Here is a 17,972-nt window from a genome sequence, read left to right as displayed (position 1 = left end):
TGGTGCAGTAGCATAAATCTGTTCAAATTGCTTTATCCTATGATTATTTGTGAAAATTACATTTGAAAGAATGTCAATGACTGGAATTGAAATAATTCCAGTGTTTCGTCCAGAAAACTTGTCTGGACGTCTTCACGATAAGAATCAAAATTATCAAAGAAATATATAGCGTTTAACAATCAAATCAAATATATACTGTGCTTATTCAATTATATTCTGATGTGGACTTCGGTAAGTAGGATGCATATGAATTAAACCGGTTGAATAGAGAATAGGTCCAATTACTTGCTAAGGAATATTTGCCAAGCAGTTGCTAGTGAAATACCATCCTTTCTGTTCAGACTTCTTATTAGACCATATATATACAGCGCTTCTGCTATCAATTTTTATTTATGTGTGTCAAACCCTTTCTAAAGTATTCTGATCCCTTAGAAATTTATCTTCTGTCTTATTTCTAACCTATGAAACGATATAGCAGACTATTCTCAAGTTCCTTTAGATCAGCCGAAGATTTGGAAACATTTTTCAAATACTGTTTTCTTTCCTTCGGCCGGAATATGATAGGATAAGCACAGTATAGATTTGATTTGATTGTTAAAGATTATGCACTACCATGAAGAAGTCCAGACATGTTTTTTGGACGATACGTTGAAATGATTTAAATCCCAATCACTGAGATTATTTCAAATATAATTTTCATAAATAATGACTTCTCTATACTTCGAACCTAATTTCTGTCAAACTATTCGTTTGAATATCGAAGAATATTCGTATAAATTATCCGATAATTATTATCAGAAAGGGGAGGTTTATGGAGATTGTAGTATTTCAATAGGTGAATTCATTAGTCAATTAAAGCTAAACTACCATGGAAATCCTGGGAGCACTGAATGGCTTCTTCGCCCTAGTACGGGACTCCTCAGCGGTGAGCAAGACCGAAGGTCCTGGGTTCGAATCCAACGGGCGACTTCGCGGATGTGCATACGCCATTTTGTCCTTTAGAATCCTGGAGCGCATGTGCACCATTAATTTGGAATCAGGGTTTTCCAACTCTCCCAAGTGGACCCTCCGTGTCCATCAGCCCGATTAAAACGCCGGACAGTCGCTTTTCATCCTCTGAATTTCGTGAACAACACTCCCGCCACAAGAAGGCAATGAGTAGGACTTCCCTGGTAGTGGTTGTATGCACGTGCTGATGTGAAAGCATTTGGAGTCTCAGGAACAATAACGGGGCAGATTTACATGCATATAGCATACAATCCCCCTTTGAACCTAACACACAACAATACCATCATACACTATCCCATCGTCCTTAACAGATCAGGTAACCCGAAAGTCACAAGACAGGATCAGTACACTACCCTTATATTTCGAACCTCAAACAACAACAGTTTATCTTTGTTCAATCAATTTTTTGATGTACATAAAGTAACATACATATGTGACATAATCATTTCCTTTACATAAGTAAAAATCATATTCTGTCAATCAGTTTCTATAAAGGCATGATAAAGTTTGTCTTCAAAATGATTCTCCCTATATATCCATGACTTCATATATGTAATACTTTGTTCGAATAACAAATACAACCTCTTTAAATCATTCCCTCCCCCCCCCGAAAAAAAAAAAGAGAGTGATGTTTTATGTCAAGGGTACACTATTGAATATCCTTTTCTTTCATTGAATCTAGATTCATTTTAAGCTTATAATCATAGTCGATATTATAAGACGAATAGATAGATGTATAACTGTATAGATAGATAGACAGACAGATAGATAAACAGATAGGTAGATAGACAGACATAAACAATACAAGGTTAAAGACAAATAATATGTATCGTCCTAAATGGATTAGAAATTGATATTGGCATCGACATAATAAAATTGATTAGGAGAAATAATATATGGAAAGAGATAGAAAATTTACCCACAATGGTAATGAAAGATTAAATATAAGAATGATAGAAAACGATCTGACAAAATGAAGAAAATCTGAATTGAAGTTAGACATTAACAGCGCTGGATACCGGCTCAGCGGTTTAATAGTTAAGCACTCGAGCACAAAACTTATAGGTCTTGGGTTGGAATCTGGCAAGGCGGGATCGTGGATGCACACTGCTGAGGAGTCCCACAATAGGACGAAACGGCTGTCCAGTGCTTTAACCCAGGACCTACCAGTCTAGCTTCAATTGACTCATGATTTTAACTATGAAAATGCTAAAATCTCCACAAAACCCCATCTCATTAATTATATAATTTTCAAAACTTAAAGTATAATACAACATTAATACATCCGCTCCATAGTGACTGATTTGAAACCTGAAGTCTACCAATCATTGTTTGAAGTTATTATTGATTGACTAATTAGATCCTAATTGGTCGTCTAAAATTTGGATTAATATATATTATTTACTGTTTTTCAGTTTTTACTATTATTATACGATTTACCATTCTTGAATTATCCCTAGTCCATCAATTACTGTTCCCCGTATTCACAGCCACATTTGGCCAAATCTTGTACAAATCTGTATTTTCTATTTTATGGTACGATGTGGTCAGTTTGATGGGTATATAAACCCAGTATGTTTGGGAATAATGATTCATATTGGAGAGGCCGTTGAGTGGTGTTCTGGACTTAACTGGCTGGGCTAGGCAGGAAGCAGAACTGATAAGTACTCAAGACTGCTCATACGGCTTTTTGTGTATCATAGCTCCTCTCTGATTGGCGGGGATCAGCACGTTCATTTATATCAACAGGGCACGCACGCACTCACAATAACAATACGAAGCGATAGAGTCGTAATCTCATTCCATTTTCAATTATTATGTATAGAGGTAATATTCATGGGACTCATAGTTTTCCACATAAACCTATATAACTAACACGCTTAATTACATTTTAAGGTAGTTTGCATATTTGATCAACATCAGTTGTAGAACTATCAAGAACCAGTAAGCTATAGAAAGTTGCATTGTTCTATTTAAAGGTTATTGAAAACAGGAGTAAGCCTAATACTTTCATTCCTGGTGAAAAAAAAATAATACCTAAAGACCACCGGGTAGAAAACCGACAGTCTGTATTTCTAACCTCAATAAATTCGGAACAACCCAATACCAAGCTTGATAATAATCTCAAAATGCAGATCGCTTGATATGTCTGTACATACTTGAAGGAACTGGCGTTCCTGGTAGGAATCAAATATACATCGCTCGACATTATGCATACGTTACGATGAAGCTATTCAAGCCAAAAATAACGCCTTGCAGGACAAGGATTTTTACGCCAAATAATTATTAATTACAAATCATGTCATTTGTAGCACTATAAATCACCATAGTGAAGGAGAAAATTAAAAGGATGAGCAGAAGGAAATGAGAGAGGTTATCCGACCCAACAGAAAGCTAGACCTGAAAACTTCAGTCTAAATGAACTACATGATATTGAAGAATGAAAAGTACGGACTGACATTAAGCTCGAGATTCAGAAGATAGAAAATGGATACATTTGTGCTAATGTTATCAGTTTTAAGAGGTTTAATGTTCTGTGATCACATATTCAACGAATCTCCATCTCTTATCACGGCTCAGATCACCAATCAGTAACTTTATAAGTTGGTAAAAGTTAACAGCCATTCAATGGAATTTAAGACTAGTCAAGACTAGATCTGACAGAAAAATGTAGAAGGGGTTTTGTGGAGATTTCAGTATTTTCATTGTTGAAAGCATGAGTCAATTGAAGCTAGACCACCAAGGAGAACCTGAAAGCACTGTACGGCCGTTTCGTCCTAACACCTTGGATGCCGGCTCGTTGGTCTATCGGTTAAGTGCTTTGGTGCGAGGCTGGTAGATCATGGGTTCGAATCTTGCGAGGTGGGATCGTGGATGCGCACTGCTGAGGAGTCCCACAATAGGTTTTCAACAAAGAAAATACAGAAAAATGTAGATCATCCTAGTCAGACTCACGGCCAGTCTTTTTCTCACAGCTTCGTTATAAAGTAATTACAACAGATTACAATAGGTTTACTCACGTTTCCTGTTTGTGCTTCCTGTATGAAAAATGAAGATGGTCGGAGTCATCAGATTCTTAAGAGAGACACACAAAAGACTTTGTATTGGTCAAGTCAAATCCTCTCAGAAAAAATAGACAATGCTGTTAGAAACTGAACAATCACATGAAAGATCTTAGTGATGAAAAATCTATAAATGGAAATGTTAAGTCTGGTGTGGGGTTTAGTATAGTGAATATAGATAAATGGGCGGTCTTGAAAGTGTTTAGAATATTTTTCTTAAGTAATTCTTACAACGACATTTACTTATTCTTTCCTCTCTATGTATCCATGTTCTTACTTACTTACTTACGCCTGTTACCCCTCGTCGAGGAGCATAGGCCGCTCACCAGCATTCTCCATCCAACTCTATCCTGGGCCTTCCTTTCCAGTTCTTTCCAGTTGTTATTCATCCTTTTCATTTATGTCCAGATACATATATGGATGGGAATCGGGATACCCAGCAGGATATGACGTAAACTCGTAGACAATGTCGAAGCCCAGAGGGGTTGTTTCTTCTAATGACATTGAGACTTGATCTATGATATCTCCTACCGTAAAAAGAAACGCTTCTTAGCTTATATTTTAGGACTATGCTATCTAACTTCTGTGCATGTCAGCATGATGTGAATTATTTTTCCAAAACAGAATGGGTTTTGTAACTTTCCCACTTCAACATTGATTTATAAGACTTCAGTTTCTTATCGTTTGAGTAATACACTTTTAGTCAGGTGTTTAACATCTTATATTTACAGAGTAGAGAAACTGACTCTTCTTTAAAATATATTTTACTAGGACTCATTTATCATACAGTGAGAACATGTCGAGGAATCTTGGGCACTTGATCTGACTAAGTAAGATTTCTGTAAACTGAACATTTTGATATTATCATTTTAGTTTAGTGTAAGTACAAAATGTTTTTTTAAATAAGCAAAAGGTGGTTAAATTTTAGTTTTCTTCAAAAAGTGTACTTATTTTCAGTAAGGGGGGTTTTGTGGAGATTGTAGTAATTTGATAGTTGAATTCATGAGTCGATTAAAGCTAGACTACTATGGAAAACCTGGAAGCACTGCACAGCCACTTCGTCCTGGTATGGGGTTCCTCATCAGTGCGCATTCACGGTCCCGCTCGAGGGATTCGAACCCAGGACCTTCGGTCTCGCCCTTGAACACTTAATCTGTAAACTACTGAGCCGGAATCCAACGGTGTTAGTGTCTAACTTATTAGGACGAAACGACCGTCCAGTGCTTCCAGGTTTTCCATAGTGGTATAATTACTTGCCCAAGACATATCTATACAGCATACTGAAAAGGCTTATTTATATAGATCAGTCCTGTAAAGCATTCCAACCAAGCATTTAACAGCGGGAGACGATAGATGCTAATCAGTAAATCATTTTTTGGATAATTGTTATTTAATTACTTTAAAATCAACATCTTTCATTGCTTACATAAATAAAGAGTCAATATGAGAACAAACTGTTTAGAATGGATTTTAATAATATATTATATTCTGTTACACTCTGGTTAAAGTTATATTTCCCTAAACTGCAATAAATGCAGTTTAAGGAAAAATATTGCAGTGTTGACTAGTATTGGGGATGGTTGGAAGAGAGTTAGGGGCAGACAAACCAAAACGTGGCATCAGAGCTTGAAGTCACTAACTTCTAGTCTGAGCCATGTTGGTAGATGCAGACTACTTGGATGGGGTCCGCGTGACTATCGTAACCAATGGTTGGAGACTTTGTGTGACATGAGTCAGTATCGATCACAATGGTGTAGGTGTATACACCCTTTATCTTCTCTTAAACCGTGAGATTAAAATTGCCTCATAACTTTCTTCCTTCCTATACTATATCCTTATATACAATCTTTCTTTTATGTATTACCACCATTAAATTAACTATTTCTATGAATTTGGTGTTGATCTTGTTGTGCTAATGAGTAGTGACAATTTGGACCGATGCATAAATGTGCATGGTCCTACGTTGTAGCTGACTGACTGAAACTGCGTTTATTGATTTGAAAAAAAAATCAATCTTTAAGAACATGCTAGTTTGTGATTTGTAAACTTATCAGAATTATAATACAAAAAGTTATAATAGCAGTCATTTTATGAACTTGTAGTGGCTTAGCTTCGATAGTCAAACATCTTGATAACCGTTATTATATAAAGTCCCAACGGTGCTTGAAATTAGAAGGCAGTATGAAGCGGGGACTACATTTTATTAGTGGATAGCACAGATAACAAAGTTGCAAGCTCATCAAGCGGATCGGAGCAGTGAAACTAATGTGTGTGGGTGAACGAATACAGAAGCAAATTTATAATTAAATAGAGTTAAGGTGCAGCTAGGCTAGGCAAAGCCTATTGGTAGGATTCGAGCGCATATATACATGGGAAAGAAAATGGTTCATCGAGCGATATTTAAGCTATCAACATTTAAGCTAGAGAGAAATATGTGCGTAGACTGTCATATGTGACCAAACGTACACGTGTATACACACATGATAGTGATCATAATAATACAAAGAAATAGACGAATTGTTACTGTCCAAATAACATTGTATGTTAAATCAGTTAATAAAAGGATTTAACTAAAATTAACCATAATCGAAAGTAATCATAGGTGTGTGCTATGGTCTTAGTTTACCTTTGAATGAGATTTGTGAAAAAATAACTCATTGAAGACATTGATGAATGGTTGCTCAACTTCGTGGATTGGTTGAAGTTAGACATTAACAGCGTTGGATACTGGCTCAGTGGTCTAGGGGTTAGGCGCTCGCGCGCGAAACTGATAGGTCCTGGGTTCGAATCTCGTGAGGCGAAATCATGGGTACACACTGCTGAGGAGTCCCACAATAGGACGAAACGGCCGTCCAGTGCTTCCAGGTTTTCCATGGTGGTCTAGCTTTAATTTACTCATGATTTCAACTATATAAAGTGACTTTAATTTGTCGTTGATTACATTCCGTACACATTAACCCAAGTTTATTTCACAATAGTTATTGTAATAGGGAGAAATCACACGTTCAGAAGAGTGATAACTACATTTTATATGACTAATACATAAACTAATATACCAAAGAATAGTATGATTATATATAAAAAGAGAGTTAATTAACTTCTAATTGGATGAACTGTTGAGGAAAATGTTAACGTCTATTATGCTATAGCTGTCAGTTTTGGTCAAATATTCTAATTGTAATTTTAATAGTTGAAATCATGAATCAATTGAAGCTAGACCACCATGGAAAACCTGGAAATACTGGATGGCCGTTTCGTCCTATTGTGGGACTCCTCAGCAGTGTGTACCCATGATTTCGCCTCACGAGACTCGAACCCAGGGCCTGTCACTTACGCGCGCGAGCGCTTAACCACTAGATCACTGAGTCGGCCGGCATTCAGCGGTGTTAATGTCTAACTTCAACCAATGCACGAAATTGAGCGACACATCCACTAATGTCTCCAGTGAGTTACTATCTCACAACAGACGTGGTTGAACTCCACTGGTCACTGCTTCTCATTAGAATTCCAGGAAATACCTCATGGTCTAGCTTTAATTGATTCATTATCTCAACTATTAAAATTACTATAATATCCACAAAACATTAGATACAAATAACTCAGTTCTACTGGAATAGATAAGCTAAAAAATTTTCTTGCATTGGAAATTTACAATCGACTGTACATTGGTTGGACATAAATATTATAAAAGAAATGGAAACAAGTATTATTAGATTGTTCTTAGTTAATGCAACTACTAGACATGTAAGAGTAATAGTCCTATGATTGAGTAATCCAACTGTTAGTAGTCTTTTCATCAGCTCAAAACCATCTTACTGAGTCTGGCATACGCCACAGTAGGAGTATTTTTCTTTACTGCATGGTATATGACTTCGTTGTTACCATTATTTTAAGACATTTTTTTACTATAATTCCGCCTGTAGCTCCTCCAGAGGCTACTGCCGGTCCTAAGCCCGAGTAAAGGAGGAGGGTTGGGCATGGGGTTAGCGACCCCATCCCGTAGAAAACCAACTCGCTGAAAAAACGCTAACCGGAAAAAAATATTCAAACCATTTAAACTCTGCCCTGGGAGTAGAAGGAATAATTATGACGTCTCATGATGAAAGCCGATTTCCTTCGGAAGTCATGAGGCCGATGCACTTTTTAAAAATCAGAGCAACAATTTTTATAGGTACATGGAATGTCCGGACAATGTGGGAGACCGGGAGAGTCTTCCAAATTGCTGCAGAAATGAGGAAGTACAACCTGGAGGTGCTTGGAATCAGTGAAACACATTGAACGCAGGTTGGACAACAACGACTATCTTCAGGGGAGCTTCTGTTATACTCCGCTTATGAAGAAGAAAATTCCCCACATACACAAGGAGTTGCATTGATGCTGTCTAGAAAAGCACAAAATGCACTTATAGGATGGGAGTCGCATGGACCAAGGATCATCAAAGCCTCCTTCAAAACGAAGAGAGAGGGCATTACAATGAACGTCATCCAATGCTATGCGCCTACCAACGACTACGATGAAGACGTTAAAGACCAATTCTACGATAGACTGCAGTCGATCGTCGAGAAGTGCCCAACGAAGGACCTGACCATTCTGATGGGAGATTTTTTATTATAAATTGACTGTAAAATGCAGATCCAGAAAGAACGGAATCGATATATGATTCTAGTTTCAAAATCTGAGGTAGTGTACACCTAAGACCCTATCAGGGATTTTATGTAGAAACTTCAAACCGTAAGATGAGTATGTTGACTGAGTTAAGACCTAGGGGCTTATTTTCAGCTTCAGATATTAATCAGTTATAAATTAGTGTAAACATCTATGTTATACAGAAGGTCTGTCACAACTCGAATAACTTGTTGATAACATCTCTGTCGAACTGATTGACCTCCATTAGATTTCATAGACAGCATCAGTTTTTTTTAAGATTCTGGGTATATCTTGCTGACGGGCATCAGCCAGGAGGAACTTTAAGTCGAGGCTTTCCTTTTAACTATCTTTGTACACCTAATAAATTCAGAAATCTTGTGAAGAATACAATCTTTGACAATTCATAAGTGACGTATGTGTTAACCAAACTTGTATTCAGAATGGGTTCTTAGATTGTTCAGTATAATATTTAACTATTATATTCAATCAATAGACTGACAGAACAAAGAGTCCTTACTTGCAATAAACTCTAACCATGAACTTCCTATTGCGATCATTAAATTTGGTGAAATCGTCTAATATCAAATGGTTACATAGACTAATTCAATGACGACTAACTATTGGACCATTAAACCTTGTAGTTGCACTAAAAACTTAATACAAAAACCTTCATTACCACTATAGATCATATCTTTATGGTCTTATTTTACAAATGTAACCATAAGAGATATAGGTCTAAAAATAGAAATATTAGTGACCTATGTGACAATTAAATATTCTATATGGTTGAGATCATCAGTCAATTCAAGCTAGACCACCATGGAACACCTGGAAGCACTGGACGGCCGTTTCGTTCTATTGTGGGACTCCTCAACAGTGCGCATCCACAATCCCACCTCACGAGATTCGAACCCAGGACCTATCAGTCTCGCGCGCGACAACTGAAGATTTGACGACATGAAAATTAATATGTTCACTATCGACCTCATGACGAATTCAGTAACAATGTTAATGAATATACCAAAAACATGATACATATTACATATCAATGTGCTAACAAGATCGCTTGTTATCTAATTTTTGTTAATAAATGTCGAATTTTTGTTTTCCTGTAACGATAAACAGAGCACAATTTTTCCAATTGATCATATCACATTAACTTTAACCTAATTTCTGATTGGTTGTTACGACTTTTAGTTTGCCAAATTTCGTGTATTTCAAGGTCATGTTTTACCACTATATACATATATATTCGTACTACTTCATTTTTATTCGTTATATACCAGTTTTTTTATGCATTGCTGCCTTCATGTTGGGTCTCATCGTTTAAGATTATTGTTGAAGATTTGTGTATATCAGATGCCGCCTGTTCAAGTTGTCGATAGATTCCGTTCATATCAGAATCATCTCGAATGTTTGTATTAGCATTCACCGTAGATCAAACTGAACCAAATTACAAAATACAATACTTATTTTTAAATGAATTTACTAGTTATTGTAAGCCAAGATGAATAGTGGCTAGTAGTGGAATCCACGACGCGCGTTTCGTCCTATTTGGGACTCGTCAGCTGCGTGTACCTGCATCTCAGACTTGTTGATGTTCACTCTGGGACCAGAAACCAGTACCTTTCTCTTCAAACGCCATCGCGTTATCCACTCAGCTACTGAGTGAATTTAGACTTAACTAGTTTATTGAAAAACTAATTTTACAATAAGTTATTCAAATATGCCGCAACAGCTCAAAACGATAGGCATTCAGATATCTGTAGAATTAGTAGTTATTCTTTTTCAAGATTTAAAGATTTCCAACCGTGAAATAAGTAAATAATTCAATTCAGTATTTACATCAATGTTTAAGGTATATGTTGAGTAATTGTCAAACGTCTAATTAATACAGATTACATTACATACAGATGTTTGACCAGTAATTGTATATGATTCATCAACCAATCTATAAGTGCTCTGGCGCGAGACTGGTAGGTTCTGGGTTCTAATCTCGCAAGGCGGGATCGTGGATGTGCACTGCTGAGGAGTCCTATAATAGGATGAAACGGCCGTCCAGTGATTCCAGGTTTTCCATGATGGTCTAGCTTCAATTGATTCATGATTTCAACTATGAAAATACTAAAATCTCCACAAAACCCCTTCCAATCTATATTCATAATCTAAATAAGCATAAATTTATTAGAAGCCTATTGAGTTTAAAGTTAAGGCTTATGATTACAGTGGTAGGATACATAATTTGTGATATGCAAGAAAACATATAGTCATTAATATCTGATGTATATCCTAACAATAAGCATCAGAATGTATGAAACCAAATAAAAATGCACTTTCATTCACACAACAGAATCTCTTTTACATTACCACAAAACCAAAGCTGTCTAAGAGATAAAATTTCGGTGAACATAAACCGAGAACTGAAGTCGTCTATTTTGATATTCTAAACTCTATTTTTACTGTGTGTACGTTTAAGGAAACTATCAAAATCTCATAAAACGGTGAACAGTTGAAGCTTATCACTAAAATTTTTAATCGGACGTAAATAAACAGTCAGACAGTCATTCAGCTACCATGTGGGACCAGGCACATTTATGCATCGGTCCAAGTTGCCATACCTCATTAGCACAACAAGATCAACACCAAATTCATAGAAATAGTTAATTTAGTGGTGGTAATATATAAAAGATAATTTGTATATAAGAATATAGTATAGGAAGAAAGAAAAGTTATGAGGGCAATTTTAATCTCACGGTTTAAGGGAAGATAAAGGGTGTATACACCTACACCATTGTGATCGATTCTGACTCATGTCACACAGTCTGCAACAATTGGTTACGATAGTCACGCGGACCCCATCCAAGTAGTCTGCATCTACCAACATGGCTCAGACTAGAAGTTAGTGACTTCAAGCTCTGATGCCACGTTTTGGTTTGGCCTCCCCTAACTCTCTTCCAACCATCCCCTACACTAGTCAGCATAGCGCGTCGTGGTAATCGGTGTTCAGGCATACGTAACACGTGGCCTAACCATCTCAGTCGATGAAGATTCATCACCTCATCAACTGATTTACGATCATTCCACAATACCCTGTGTCTAACCTCAGTATTACTTACCTGGTGATCCTAGCAGATGCAAGAAATATTTCTAAGGCATCTGTGGTCAAATACTAGTAACTTACGAGTATCTTCTACCCTGAATGGCCATGTTTCACAGTTGTTAAGTAGAACAGAGCGAACTGCTGCGCAGTATACTCGTCCCTTAATTGATAGACGGATATCTCGTCTTCGCCATAGGTGAAGTTAGTTGGCAAAAGCCAAACGAGCTTTTTTGAATCCATGCTGAGATTTCGTCTGACACCAACCCAATAAAGTTGATCAGACTTCTGAGATAAGTGAAGTTGTCGCTGGCACTTTACTCCTATACATTACATTGACTAATAATTAACTATATATCAGAAGGGGTTTGGTGGAGATTTTAGTAATTTTATGAAGTTGAGATCATGAGTCAATTGAAGATAGACCACTATCCAAAACCTGGAATCACTGGACGGCCGTTTCATCCTATTATAGGACTCCTCAGCAGTGCACTTCAACCAGGTCTGTTGGGAGATATTAACTCACTGATGACATTGATGAATGATTGCTGAATTTCGTGAATCTGTTGAAGTTAGACATTAACACCGTTGGATGCCGGACGGCTCAGTGATCTGTCGGTTAAGTTCTCTGACGTGAGACTTATAGATCCTGGGTTGGAATCTCGCGAGTCGGGATCGTGGATGCACACTGCTGAGGAGTCTCACAAAAGGACGAAACGGTCGTTCAGTGCTTCCAGGTTTTCCATGATGGTCTAACTTCAATTGACTCATGATCTCAACTCTATGAAATTAACTATATAAACTGAAAACTTATTAAATCATTTTTAAAAAAAACTTACCTTCTTTCTGTTGTATAAATAAAATATCTTAAAACTATTGGTATTATTGAATTAGATTCACATTGAATTGGTGCCCAAAATGATGAAAATTTTCCATATTTCAAATCATTAAAATGAATTGTATCATTACTATTATGAAATGATTGTACATTGAATAAGAATTGATTACAAATTGAATTACGATCAAAGGAAGCAGTATTCGTAGTACTACTACCAGTACTACTAGTAGTACTACTAATAGTAGTATAATTATTTACATAAGCCATTAATATACCATTTAAACAATAACCAATACCCATTAAATGTGATTTTGTATAATTAGATGTTAGATGATTGAATAAATCTGTATTATAAATGTGAATAGGTTGACTTAATTGTAATAAATTCATTAAATAGACTTCGAATTGTTTTCTAGATCCATTCATTCCTTCATAATCATCAAGCCAATAATTAAAATCTCTCATTATTTGTATAGATCTATATATATCATGTAAGAAATTTTGTGTTAAAGATTTGGATGTAATTAAATGATGAAATATTGGATAGAACGTTTCATTTAAATCAATAATCATCGATAACGATGATGATGCTCCTGATGAGGCTGCTGATGATGCTGCTAGTGACGAAACATCATTATAATAAGTAGTAGTAGTATTAAAAGTAGTATGTAATTTCTGTGAATTCATTATACATAAATTCAAATTATTATCATGATTTGATGATAAATGTATAAAATTTACAAGTTTCCGTAAAATTTTTTCTTCTTTTATAAGTAAATGACCATTTGGCGTCATGGTAGCTATAGACCATATCATAGAATATATAATGATATGAATAAGATATGATTTTCTTTGAATACTACTAATACTACTCATTATACTACTCATTTTTTGTAATTTTTTTTTGTTTGAATGATTTTGTCCCTCCCCCCTCAAAAAAAAAAACAAAACAAATTTACATTGAAGAATATTTACATATATATGCGGTAAAGGAGAAGTAATACTGACGAAGGTTGATGATGTAATATCAGTTAGAAAGCTTTAATATTTATCCATTACAAAGTTAAACTATCCATAATTCCCTTGTTGAAATAGTTAAAAGCCATAGATACAATTCATAATACACTAGGTTACTATTCGTTTACAAAAAAAGAACCCTTATGCCTGAATATGTAGTAAACATAACTTATAAAGATCTATAATGTTTGTATATTCCAACTATATATATACATATATATGTCTATCCAATAGAGGACAGACACACATAGATACGTGGATGAATGTTCACCTGTACCTAAAAATTTCTTTCTTTTTTTTTGTTTTTTTTTGTTTTTTGTTTCTTTTCGTTTTTTTCAAAGGGATATCTAAAAATTTTTTTGGTCTGATTTTTGGCATCGTTCTTAATGATTGGTTAAAAAGCTAACTTTCTATTTTCTAAACAATTTATGATTGGATATATATATATATACCCTTAGTTACATTAAGGGGAAAAATAGATTTTATTGGTGAATAATAATCAATCAATCAATGGAACTAATCACTTGATTAAATTCTCTTATAAGTTAAATGTCTCTTATGGATTTTAATATCAACGATGTCAGTTAGATTTTCAAAAAAGAATGTTTTTTTTTGTTAGTTGTCAAGCTTGAATTTTAGGGGGAAAAAAACAAAACAAACTAACTTTTACAGATAGATAGTGGCTAGTAGTGGAATCCAGTTTGACACGAGTTTCGTCCTATTTAGGACTCGTCAGCTGGATGTACCTGCATCTTAGAGTTGATGTTCACTCTAGAAATTTATAAGTAATGAAATGTGATACAAAAAAAGTAATAGAATGTTGTACTCCATAGATCACTGACTTGGAAAAAATGGCATGACGGGTGGTTAAAATAAATGATAAGTAGATATATAAGAACTTTCGTCTAAATTAGAGCGAATGGTTTCACAGTATTTGGACGCCGAGTTGACGTAAGACATGAAAAAGATTGTAGTTCATTTAAAGTGAGGTTCTAGTAACAAATGTTATATCCCAGTGAAGACATAAGTACGGGTAACTCCCAAAACCTATAAATGGACTATTATTCTATATAGATTCTTATTGTTTAACTATTGAGTAATTAGATTGTGTATATCTATATTCATCTTATTATAAGCTTCATTTTGACCCAAGAATCATTACTGTTCGATTTACTGTCCCTAAATTATAGTCAGTTTATTGTTTGTTGTATCCCACGTTCATAGCCACATTTAGCTTGATCTCGTACAAATAGTATTTTCTATATTATGGTTGATGCGGTCTGCCTTTTTGGTATCTAAACCGAGTATGTTTGAAATCAATGATTCGCATAGGTGAAGCTGTAATTGGTATTCTGGACTCAATTGGAAGGGCTAGACGGACGAAGGACCAATAAGGGCACTAGACTGCTCATACCAATTGAACGTCATTGATTTGGCACAGTGTAAAGATTAGACAATTTGTATTTCGATTGATGGATAAATCACATGATAAAAGCCGGACATAAGACCACAACAAATTGGCAACGGCCTTCTTTTTTAAAATCATAGCATCAACCAGTAGATTAAGTTGACTGTTATTCAAATATGATAGTTTTACAACTTTACCGTATATCTAACAGTTCTTAAGAAACTAGAGAAAATCTTGATCACTACATACAACTGTTTTCATACATTAGGTCTCAATGTTAACTATCGAAACTAGTAAGAATAGTTGAGATAAGATGGTGGTCAACAGAAAACCCTGGACCCGGGTTTCGTGCTACTTAGCACTCATCAGCAAGGTGTACCTGTAATCTTGAGGGAACTGGTGCTCCCTAATGGATTCGATCCCGTGCCACTCAGCTTCACAGTCAGAGAAGTTACCACTGAGCTACTCGGGCCGTGACCCACCTCCTGTAGGACTGAGATGTAATCACAATTGGTTGATAGTATTTCATATAATCGATTCGCCTCATAAGTCTAAACAAAATAAAAATGGCAATTTCACAGTACATCTCTGGCAGCAAAACTGGTACCATTATATACAGTATAATGTTAAATAATGTAAGCTAAAACTAGACATGTACTCTTTGCTTGTCACCTCCAAACGAACTTATATGATACATAGGAGTAATTGTATTTGACCTAATATATCAGTGATTCAATTCCAGATCTGTCCAGTACGTGCCCTAGTGATCACAAGTGACTTAATATTCATTTCAGAGGTAAAACAGTGTACAAACTTGTAGGTATTACAATATTGTAAATAAAGGGATGACAATGTATAAACTAATCATCATTATACACAAGCATCAACGCTTATTAGTCTACATCTGAGTACAAAAACAGGTATATTGGAAAGTTAAAACTGTTATAACGGAATGAATATTGTTAAAGTGGGAACTTGAATAATTTTCTGGTTAGCATTTTTTTAGTGAGTTGGTTTTCTACGGGATGGGGTCGCTAACCCATTGCCCAAACCTCCTCCTTTACCGGGGCTTGGGATCGGCAGTACCCCCCGGAGGAGCTACAGGCGGAGTTGGAGATTGCTGGTCGGCGGCCTATGCTCCATTGGGAGTAACAGGCGAAAGTAAGTAGATAAGTAAGGGAACTTGTCGAACCATTTTTTGAATCAATATTATTTACATTTTTTGTTGCATAGTTAATTAACACCCTACTTTCAGAGCTACTTTTGTCTTGTTTACTTACAATTGTGATTTTTCATTCTATGACAACATGTGGTCCACTATGTTAATATGTAAACCCATGCCTCCTTGGAATATAATAATAATAATGATAATAGTAATAATAATAGTAGTAATGGAGAGAGGCTGATGACTTCTTTTTGAACTCAAAGCAGAAGATAAAGAAAGGCTTGCAGATAGTGGGCAAATATAAACTTAGCTTACATCGGTTAAATGTTAACTATTCAGACCAGAAATGGAATCTGTCAAATCTAGGACGCTAAGCGGAAGCACTAGTGATCTATTTCGTCAGAGTAAAGGACTCCTCATTAGTTCTGATCCATAACTTCACCAAGGGTCGAACTGTGTCCTTCAAGTTTCGTGGCGAGCGTTTAACCTTTCGACTACTGAGTAGAAAACTATTAGCTTGCATTTCTAACTTCATTTAATTCGTGATATTGTGTAAAAACCTCAATACTGCTGGTGAGTAAGTACCTTATACCCTACATAGTAGAACTCCACTGGTTACAGCCTTCCTTTAAACAGTTATCGTCAATAAATTCTGTGAGTTTTGCCTAATGTCAGTTTATGCTGAAACCTGATCTATTCGAGGACTGATGATAACGTACAATACTACTTTAGTAATATTATTAACTTCAAAATGAATGAATAATTTACCAAAATAACTCAATATAAGTAAAAGTGAGATTTTTGAAGTTATTCCACAAACCCTGAATCTCTCACGTTTTATGATGTGGTTTATGAGTGATTATCTTCACAGTCTTCTGATCTCTTTAAATGTGCAATGTCAGCATGTTTGGAATGCATTTCTGTCGAATGATAAATGTTACTTTAAGACTGGTCTGGATTAAACACATGAATTAATGATAGTGAGTGCAATGACCGAGTGTACTGATAACTTCGCCTACCTCGAAAGTCTAATTAACCCTGGTGAGCAGGCATAGAATGTATTTCAGTAGAAGATGATATGGTATGAATATGTATGAACAATAATAATCAAAGACGATGAACTGATATTCGCGGAAGGAACAGTCAAGATTGAGACAATCGATTGATAGTTTGCAAATGAACTGTTTACTGTATGATTGTCAGATTGTAGTGAGATAATCTGTAATTTCCGTGTCATGTACAGTCGATTGTGCTCACTCCTGTTCTTGTTCACAAACACCAAATTTAACAATTTTACTCAGTAGCTATGTGGATAACGCGGTACTGGGTTCTAATTCCGGAGTGAACATTAACCTAGATGCAGGCACATACAGCTGACGAGTCCCAAATAGGACGAAACGCGCCTCCTGGATTCCAATGCTAGCTACTATCCATCATTGCTTATCATTGTTTGCATTGTATTTGAATTGTATTTCAGCATTTGTACACTATGTATACACAATAGAATAATGAAACATGTACAATATACAATTTGTAGTAATTTGTTAATTCAATACAATAAAATGTCACAATCTCAATCAAACTCTCTAATCATTGCTGCTTACGATAATCATCCAAATCCTAATCACGTAGCCTCCAACTATCTACATGGTTCACTCAAACAGGTAGTACATTCATCCACTGATGTCAGGTCTTGGTTTGTTCACACAACCCTACTTTCCTTCCAAACT

The 17,972-nt window shown here is 35.7% G+C and overlaps 1 protein-coding gene across 1 annotated transcript in view; it reads right to left on the bottom strand.

Annotated features, from left to right (window-relative positions):
• Smp_139220 (hypothetical protein) overlaps positions 1–13,447 on the bottom strand; it is a gene marked incomplete at its 5' end in the record, with an annotated part of 58,977 nt that extends 45,530 nt beyond the window's left edge. The window contains one exon of the mRNA XM_018791823.1: positions 13,394–13,447. Coding sequence (XP_018645046.1) covers positions 13,394–13,447 — 54 coding nt within the window. The remainder of the gene's footprint in view (positions 1–13,393) is intronic.
• Between the last annotated feature and the right edge of the window lie 4,525 nt (positions 13,448–17,972).

Source organism: Schistosoma mansoni (genome assembly GCF_000237925.1).
Source record: "Schistosoma mansoni, WGS project CABG00000000 data, chromosome 1 unplaced supercontig 0071, strain Puerto Rico, whole genome shotgun sequence".
Taxonomy (NCBI): Eukaryota; Metazoa; Platyhelminthes; class Trematoda; order Strigeidida; family Schistosomatidae; genus Schistosoma; species Schistosoma mansoni.
The sequence above is the reverse complement of the archived record's forward strand: the minus strand, read 5'-3'. Positions and strand labels throughout refer to the sequence as shown.